A 9,601-nucleotide genomic window follows, 5' to 3' on the forward strand; every position below is an offset into this window, starting at 1 on the left:
ACTCAGACAACTACAGCTCATTCAGAACTCTGCTGCTCGAGTCCTCACTAAGACCAAAAAGTGGACCACATCAGTCCAGCTCTGAGGTCTTTACACTGGCTGCCTGTCCGTCAGAGGATAGACTTTAAAGTTCTGATGCTGGCCTATAAAGCTCTGAATGGTTTAGGACCAAAATACATCAGTGACCTCCTGACCCAGTATGAACCTTCCAGATCCCTCAGGTCATCTGGATCCGGTCTTTTATCAGTTCCCAGAGTCAGAACCAGACACGGAGAAGCTGCATTCAGCTTTTATGCTCCTTATATCTGGAACAAACTCCCAGAAAGCCTCAGATCAGCTGAAACACTCAGTTTATTTAAATCCAGGTTGAAGACTCACCTGTTCTCAGCTGCATTTTAAGCCAAATCCATAAGCTAACAAATAACTCTGTTACTTTTACTGATTAATACTGTTGTTTTAGCTAATCAAACTTACTTACATGACTCTCTGAATGTTATTTTTATACGTTGTATTATTAAGCTAATTCAACTACATTAACTACTGATCTTATCTATTTCTGATTTTATCTGTTTTGATTTTATATACTGTTTTGTTTGTTTGTTTTAATCAATTTTAAATCATGCTTTTTATTTTTGTTTCTAATGTCTCTGTAAAGCACTTTGAATCACCTTGTTGTTGAATTGTGCTGTACAAATAAACTTGCCTAGTCTCTTTAGAAAACGTAAATTCAAGTTAATTTGTCTTCTTTGTCTCATTTAGGTTTTCAATGCATTTTCCAGCATCAGCTGACAAGAACAAGTCTAACTGCAAAGTGTAAAGCATCAAATTCCCCCTGTTAAAAATGGACTTTCCTGTGCTTCTAGTTTCTAGCTAGGACATTTCTGCCATTTTGTACCACTGAAGATATTTTTATTGATGGGTTTGTATTTCAGGTCCATGCTTCCAACTCACGTTAGTCTGGATGAAGTCCCAGGCCTGCTCTGTGATTGAACTGTTCCCAGAGTATTTGTCCAGTACCTTAGTGATGACCTTGGAGATCTGCTCGTTGACCTGAAAGACAGCAGGCTGCCAGAGTTGGTGAAACATGTATTACCATAAACATATAGGCAGTGTAATATGCCCACACTGTATCCATGTTTGAGCCAATGTGTCTCTTTTGTGTCTTCTTTTTGTGAATATATTGTTGGATGGATACCATTCAAATGAACTAAATTAAAACGCCCTCACTACATGCTATGCCAGACGCTAAGTAAAATAAAAATTTCTCAATGTGGCATGTTTTAAATCTTATTAATTAGAAGGACTATGTGAGTTTTTGTCAATCATAACAACAATATTTACAGCCCATCGTATCTTCATTTAAAATATGATGACTAACATATTGTGTAGGTCTTTCTTGGAAATATTACAGTTCATTTGCAAGAAAGTACAAAAAAGGTTCTTCTGAAAATAATTGGAAAACATAGCTATACTTATTTTACACAAGTTTAAAAAGTTTATGAATGCAAAAAGACAAAAGAAAAAAGAGAAGGACTGTAGGAGCAGTCAGCTTCTTCAGGTCAGCAGATGTTTTATCTCAAAATAAGCCTCTTTTTTTTGTTCAGGCTGAACAGCAGACATTTGCATCCAAACTTTTCACCAGAATTTATATTAGTTTACACTCTTTGCTAACAGAATACAGTTTTGCTCCTGCACCCTACGAGCCTCTGCCAGCACAAATGAACCTGCTGCTAGTTGATCAGAGACATCGAAAAAGGCCAACCGAAGACCGGACAGTCCTGATCCTCAAGGACCCCCAGAAAGGGCCGGTCCCATCCAACTACCAGTCTCAATAACCTGCTTCAGCACCACATGGAAGCTCCTGTCAGGCATCATAGTGGCTAAGATGAACAGGCACATGGCTCAATACATGAGCGGGGCATAGAAAGGAAATGGCAAGAATACCAGAGGCGCGAAACACCAGCAACTGGTAGACCGAGCAGTTACCCAAGACTGCAAAACCAGACTGACCAACCTGTGCACTGCCTGGATTGTTACAAGAAGGCCTATGACTCAATGCCCCACAGCTGGATACTGGAATGACCTAATTGTACAAGAGCGAATGGAACCCTAAGAGGCTTCAGGAACTCAATGGGGATGTGGCGTACAACACTAGAGGCCAACTCCAAGCCCATAGCACAAGTCACCATCAAGTGCGGGATCTACCAAGGAGATGCTCTGTCCCCACTGCTGTTCTGCATAGGCCTGAACCCCCTCAGTGAGATCATTAACAAGACTGCTACGGATACCGACTTCGGAGCAATCATCAGCCACCGGCTTCCTGGATGACAAAAAGCTGTATGCCAAGAGAGAGACATGGATTCGCTGATCCACACCACCAGGATATACCGCAACGACATTGCAATGTCATTCGGACCGGAGAAGTGTACTTGGATGATAACAAAGAGAGGGAAGGTAGTCAGAATTGAGGGGATCGAACTACCAGAAGGCAACAAAAAGCGCCTTGAGGTGACTGTTGTTGTGATTTGGCGCTACATAAATAAAATTGAATGGAACTGAACATTACAGACATTGAGGACAGCTACAAGTTCCAACAGGCAAATGGGAACCATGAAGCTCCCCCTAGAAAAGCTGCAGTCACCAAGTACCTGCAGAGGACCAGGCAAAAGAACAAGATCCAGGCTATCTACACCTACACCCTGTGGGGTTAGGTTAATTGGTGATTCTTAATTGCCCATAGGTGTGAATGTGAGTGGTGCCTGCTCTGTCATGTGTCTGTCCTTTGACCCTGTGTCACAATGCAGCTGGATATTGTCGATGAATCCGATTGATCGTCAACAAAAGTTATAATAATACCAGCAAAACCAGGCTGAATCGTAGCAAAAGTACAATTCTGACTTATAGTGCAAAGTCGTATAGTGAAAGAATGTCGTGAGCGTTCATATCAGTCTAAGCTGACGCGGCCAATTTGAAGAGTTACTTCATCGAATCCATAATCATGGAGATCAACCATGACCCTGATGCTTCTGGAAGGTTATTGGTCGGTCCAATTGGTAGTACCTGCCCCTTATCATCGATCCGAGGTCAATGCCAGATGTGAGGGCTTAAGGCGCTGGAAGGGCAAACGGAAGATAAAGTTGTGTCTACCCCTTCAAGATGGGCTACTGGCATAATGCTTTACCTCTTCAATCTGTTTCTGTAATTGACATGCACCTGAGAGTGTTTATCCTTATGCGTGGACGCTGACTGCGTAGGCTTTGTTGTGCCAAAAGTAATCAAATTACACTAACTGCGTGGACCACACCGTTCACACTGGTCAGGTTGTCTTGGGGATACCCTAGTATATTGGGACCCCATGACCTAGAATAACTCTCGATGAATGAAACGTCTCGCACTAAAGATCAGCGCTTTTCTTTGCAAGCTCCTTTGACTACTGAATGAAATGCACTCAAAGTAAAAAAGTAACTCTTTCGAGGACGTTTTTTAAACAGCTTATTTGTGTAAAGTTAACTGAACCTGTTACGTTAATGTAATAACAAAATAGCAAGTGGGAATACAAACTTTATTTTAGTCAGAGTTTTTTATTCTAATTGTCCTCAGCTTGAACCATTAATGAATGAGCAGAGAAAAAGAAGGAAAATAAAATCTAATCTATTTTCTGTTGCCTACATTGTAGAGGGTGACTTTGCTTCTAAACAGGAAAATGAGTACAGGGTTAAAGTGGGATACAGCAGGTGGGGGAACCCTAAAACTGATTGTAATGGCTCAGTGTGGGGAAAACAACTCATAACTGACGATCATTTCTAATGTGAGCTCCAGTAAACTCTTGGCTCTGACGGAGGCGGTCGCATCTTTCCCCGTGTCCTTCACCCTCTGACCACCACCAGTAGGCAAACACGGGGTTAGTATCTTGCCCAAGGATATTTGGCATGCAGCCAGGAGGCAGCCTGGGATCGAACCACCGACCTTCTGATTAGTGGCTGACCTGCTCTGCCACCTGAGCTACAGCCACCCAAATAACTCATAGCAGGAAGGAGGTTTGGCCTGGACTTGAGCAGCAGACAGTGGCTGAGAAGACCTTCCAACAGAAGTTCAGATACAGTAAAAGCTGACGTCCTTTTTCTTGTAGTGTTCTGCTTTCATTTGTCTGTGTGAACACAATCTCCTGGCTCTCTGAGCAAAAGTATAAAACGCTTTGACACCCAGTACCCAGCTCGTATTTGGCAAAAGGACTGACTTTGCAGTTGATATAAACTAAAGAAAACCTCAACCCTCATCTCTCAAAATAAACCAAGAAAAAACAAATAGTAAACACTTTAAAAACTATTCTTAACCATGAAGCTTTCACTGTGTTTTACTTCTGGCTGAAATACCTCAAACTAAATAACTAAGTCTGAACACTGTCACTGCTACTGTAGATTTTTTTCTTTGCATGGTGGGTACATTTATCACAGCATGTGGATGAACTCAAGCTTGCAATATTTGAAATGCCATCACTCACCACATCCTTCTGAAAGTAGATGAGGGCACCAGCTGCAAACTGAGTGATGAGGATGAGCAGGATGACGCTGAAGTACTGAGGAGGATCACAGAGAACAGTGAATACAAAAATTTAGGGGCATGTGAACAGCTGTATAAATAAAACTGAATTGAATTAAATTGAAATTGAACAGTCAGACCCACCTCTATATGTTAGTTAGTGGTACATACACAAGCATATCCCTCTATTATGTTTTACTGTTGTCAAGAGGGAGAGCTGCAAATAAACTCCATATCCAAATGCAGTTTTCCCCAGGCTGCCAGCCGTGCCAGCGCCATCTTACCCTCCGACCATACATACATTACACAAACATCACATGGGGAAGACAGGTCAGAGAGGTATAGCAAAGGAAACACACGAGGAAAGACGAGGAGAAGAAAGAACTCCCCCCAGACTGAGCTCCAACAGGGAGGTCAGTTTGAGAACAGAAAAAGAGAGAAAGTGTCCCTTCACCCAGTTAAGCAAAAGTCAACAATCTTCGATCAACGCGGACGGCCTTGAAGGAGGAACAAAGAGTTCTGACAACAATCCTGTTATCATGGAGATTTTTGTTGTTCCAGTCAGCTTAGACCTTGGCAGGCCTTCAGCTGGCGCCAGTGGGATAGCCGCATGAGTGAAGATGAATGATTTGGGTTTAGTGCAAACAACTGCATCCAATTTTTACAATTGGTCTAATGTCCGTCACTGGTCACCAATTCTCTCAATTCCCGTTGTTCTTCTCCAAGATCTTATCTATATTGCGTTCAAAACACGGTCTGAGTACTCACAGCCCTGCCAACCGTCTGTCATGTCAGCCAGCCTTGTGGGATTTTAAACAGCTGTAGCCGCTTCTTGTTCTTCGATAAGCTGGGTCTGAGCCAGCTCCAATCAGCCAGAACTCTGTTATCATGGTTCCGAATTGGTAGATGTCATTCAGTGTCCTCCATCGAGAGCGTCACCAGACACACGACGCAACCGACCATCAAGTATCCGGCAGCAAACGTCTCCGCAGGACACTCGGGCTCTCCCAAGCCCAGGAAGGTGTCAATTCCGTTACGGGACCAGTTGATCAAATCCATAATTCTTTAGGTTTTAGAGAACAAGACTGAGAAACTCTTTGAGGGTTAGAGAATAGGCAAGACTATACAAAAGATGAGAAGCCAAGCAGGAAAGATAAGGGAGAGGGAGAAGGAGAAACGTGTGACCGCCTCCGTCAAGAGCCAAGAGAGAAAAGAGAGCTCAGAGAGAGCTTTTGTGCTCAGAGCTGTTTGTTTGTTGGTCTGAGGCAGCCATTCCCCAAGTTAAGAGCGCTGTGGCTCACTTTAAAAAAACAGAATATGAAGATAAAAAGTCTTTTCCTCCTTCCTGGTTTTTTGGTTTTTTTTAAATATATTGTTAAATTTCAGATCCATCCATCTATGCAACCATGTTTTAAATGTTTGATTTTTAATGGCAACAAAAACTAAAATTAAGTATTTGTGATAATTGGCAATGTGTGTTTCACATCATTGGGAAGGAATTCTGGCCCACTCTTTGCAGAATTATTTTAATTCAGCCCTGCTGGGGTTTTCAAACATGAACAGCTTGCTGAAAGTCCTGCCAGTGCATCTCAAGCTGATTCAAGTCCAGATTCTAACTTCAGAGGTGAACCTGCTGGTGTGCTTTGACTCATTATCCTAACCCAAGAGCACTTGAACATCCTGTCATTCTCCTTCAGAATTTTCTGGTAGAGACCAAAACTCATGGTTCCATCGATTATGACAAGTCACCCAGCTCCTGAAGCTGCAAAGCAGAACACCGCACTACCACCACCACGTTTGACTCTGGCATAATATTCTTTTTGTGCAACACTGTGTTAGTAACCAGATACCAGATGTAACACCAGTTGTAACAGGACACAAACCTTCAGTCCAGAGAATATTTTCCCCCAAAATGTTGGGATCGAGATGTTTTTTTGACAAATACACTTTTGTGTTCTTTTTGCTCAGCAGCGCTTTTCGCCTTGGAACTCTCACGTGAAAGCATTTTTTGCCCAGCCTCTTTCTCACTGTTGAATCACAAATGATGAATAACTGACCAAATGAGGCCCTATTTATTTCCCCTAATAAATGAAATGACAATTTTGAATTTATTCAGGTTATATTTGTCTTATATATAAGATATATTTAGTTTTATAATCTGAAACATTTAAATATCACAAATAGATGGAAAAAAAAAAAAGAAATCAGAAAGGGGGAAAAACTTTTGACAGTATTGTAAATAAATGATGTACAAAATCTGCTTATTGACAAAGTCTCCTATCATCAAGAAGAATTGGCTGTGTGAAGCCTCAATCACTACTTTCACAACACTTAGAAGAAACATTGTAGAGATGCTAGAAAAAAAGCCACAAAAATTTACAGTGGACTGCTGAACACTGGATAACAACGGTACTGATAAAAGGGCACAAGTGCTCACTGGAAAACACGGTGGCATGTTTCAAGTATGCAAGACACTAACCCAGGTTTAGCCTTACTCTGGCCTGGGTGTAGCTGCTGAATGATGATATTGGATAAAATGGAAGTTGGTAGATAGTTTGGTAAGCGCACGTGCAGATACCAAAGTCCAGATCTCACTGTTTTGATGTCCTTTCTGTTTGTTTCTCTTCAGCTATCTTCTACCTTGTCTCCCTCAGTAATGTATTTGCAGCTATTACTCCACAAGGGTGTGATGCGCAATCTCCTCTCAATAGCTAATGCCAAGTTGTGTCTTCTATTTGAACTCTGGGAAACACTGATGTGAACTTCTCTCCAGGTGATGGAACCTCCCTTCCAGGTGAATTGTCAACATATCGTTTGATGTGTTTCTCTGTGTGAACTCGTACACACTTTTATTGTTGTGGAAATCTTCTGGACTTAAAGTACTGCGATTAGCTGAACTGTTCTTTCCAAAACAAAACGTTGCATTAGTTGAATAGGCTCTTAAAGTAACACAGCTAATGGTCTTCAGTAGTGGTGCAACGGATCACGGTTGATCCATAATCCGAACCGATCCCACTCCACGGTTCGGTACGCACGTGATCCGAAGATTCGAAAAAGAAGGGAAAAAAGTATGTGTATGGTGCGCGTGGTGGGTCTGTCAAGCGGTAGCGCTAGCGGTCCAAGTGGAGGAGCAGAGGAGGTTGCGGCATTTAAGCAGCCCTTTGCTGCCAATCCGACCGGGCTAAAGCTGTTACAGAAGCTACTGGGGTGTTAGCTGCAGACGGGAGGCCGTATACTGTTGTGTAAAACAAGGGGTTTAAACTGTGATGAACGTGCTTGAGCCACGCTATGATATCTCGTTGTGCGTCCACTTCCGTGACAAGATCGTTCCAAGCATGTATGAGCAGGAGAAGTTTAAAGTTATGGCTGAACTGTCCCAGGCATCTTCTGTTGCCCTAACTACAAATGGGTGGACCTCCAGGGCAACGGAAAGCTACGTGACCGTGGCCGCTCGTTATATCACAGCGGAGTGGTAGATACAAAGCCCTGTACTGTATTGCATGGATTGAGTCTTGAGTTGAATGTTTTTAACAGGCAAAAAATACTTAAATAAGTTAATAAGTTATGTTAAGTTTGCTGATCCGAAAATTGATCCGATCCATGACTTAAAACAGTGATCCGATCCGAACCGTGAGATTTTTGATCCGTTGCACCACTAGTCTTCAGTAAGGATGCAAAAGTTAACTATTGACAGGAAAACCTTTACATCATTTATATTTTTTCATTATCATGTCTAAATGGGGACGGTACACACACATACTCACCAGGCTCAGCAGAGAGCGGACCTCATAAATGGCCCCCAAGCAACCGAAGAAGCTTATGAGAATGGGGAAAGCTCCAACTCCTATCAAAATGTAGCATGCCAACTTCACATCTGTGGAGTTTTCTGAGGATCAGCAACAGAGAGCTCAGGTTACAAACTGCAAGCTGTCAGAGCGTGTGACTATGGCTACCATACTGTTAGGATATACATTATGCTTTTTGTTTAAGTAGCAAAGCACATTGGTCACACATGCATGTTTGAGTTGTAACTTGTTTCTAAGGCGATTTCATCACAGTGGTAAGTTTACATTATTCAACTATAACCAAGCAACGTGATCAAATGTCAGACTGAATTTAAGAATGTTACAGCTGACCTACCAGATCCCGACATCCATGGATTGGAATTACACAGTAATTGTGTAAATGTTCAGAAAATAATCTAAGAGACTTTCGATCTTTCTAAGCCCCATTAATTAAACAAAACAAAAAGAGTGAGACAAGAGTTAGTACTTTCCCAGTCATCCTAAATCTAGCTGTAGGGAGTTATACAAAATATACCTAACACAACAGTTAGACATTAAAGTAAAACAGACTGTGTGGACTTGTTATCAGTGTTGCAATTGATCAACTTTCCCATTAACTGAAGCATTTTGACATTTCAACATTGTATAGTACAGAACTGAGAGAAGAACAAACAACAAACTACATGAAGGTGATTTGAAGTAGATGACTGCACGTCTTCATTATGAACACATTTCTAAAGTTTGACTATAATATCGGAAACACTGCAAATCCATCAGATAACTTAAAAAAAAAAAATTGATTCCCAGTCTGCTTTTGTATTGCGGTTCCCATGTGAGCTCTAAAACAAAATCAAAATACTTATTTGAGTATGACCTCAATAATAACGGAGCCCACAGGGCAGATTTAATAATGCTCTGCACAAGTAACGGCGTTACCTTTTTCAGTAACGAGTAATCTAAATAATTACTATTCCTATCGTTACAACGCCGTTACTAACAAGAAAATGCGGTGCGGTCGTGTTACTATTTTTCAACAAACAGGCGGCTGAAGCTGTCTTCAGCTTACTGCATCTTATATCAGTTGCACGGAAGTAGCTGTAAGTAATCTGGGCGATAACTTTTTGGCACAACACGAGATAAGGCGGCAAACAATCGCATGAATGCTGCTGTTTGGCTGAGGTTCAATTCAATTCAATTTTATTTATATAGCGCCAAATCACAACAAAAGTCGCCTCAAGGTGAGTAAAACCAGAGTCATGATAAACGATATATACGCG

At 41.6% G+C, this 9,601-nt stretch overlaps 1 protein-coding gene across 1 annotated transcript in view; it reads right to left on the reverse strand.

The window, feature by feature from the left end:
• Positions 1-9,601, reverse strand: part of LOC102298614 (CD82 antigen) — a 27,751-nt gene that overhangs the window by 6,982 nt on the left and 11,168 nt on the right. The window contains exons 3-5 of the mRNA XM_014329048.2: positions 8,304-8,425; positions 4,502-4,576; positions 952-1,050 (exon numbers count right to left, since the gene is read on the reverse strand). Coding sequence (XP_014184534.1) covers positions 952-1,050; positions 4,502-4,576; positions 8,304-8,425 — 296 coding nt within the window. The remainder of the gene's footprint in view (positions 1-951; positions 1,051-4,501; positions 4,577-8,303; positions 8,426-9,601) is intronic.

Source organism: Haplochromis burtoni, unplaced genomic scaffold (assembly GCF_018398535.1).
Source record: "Haplochromis burtoni strain Fernald_Lab_line unplaced genomic scaffold, NCSU_Asbu1 Contig_495, whole genome shotgun sequence".
In the NCBI taxonomy this organism is placed as follows: domain Eukaryota; kingdom Metazoa; phylum Chordata; class Actinopteri; order Cichliformes; family Cichlidae; genus Haplochromis; species Haplochromis burtoni.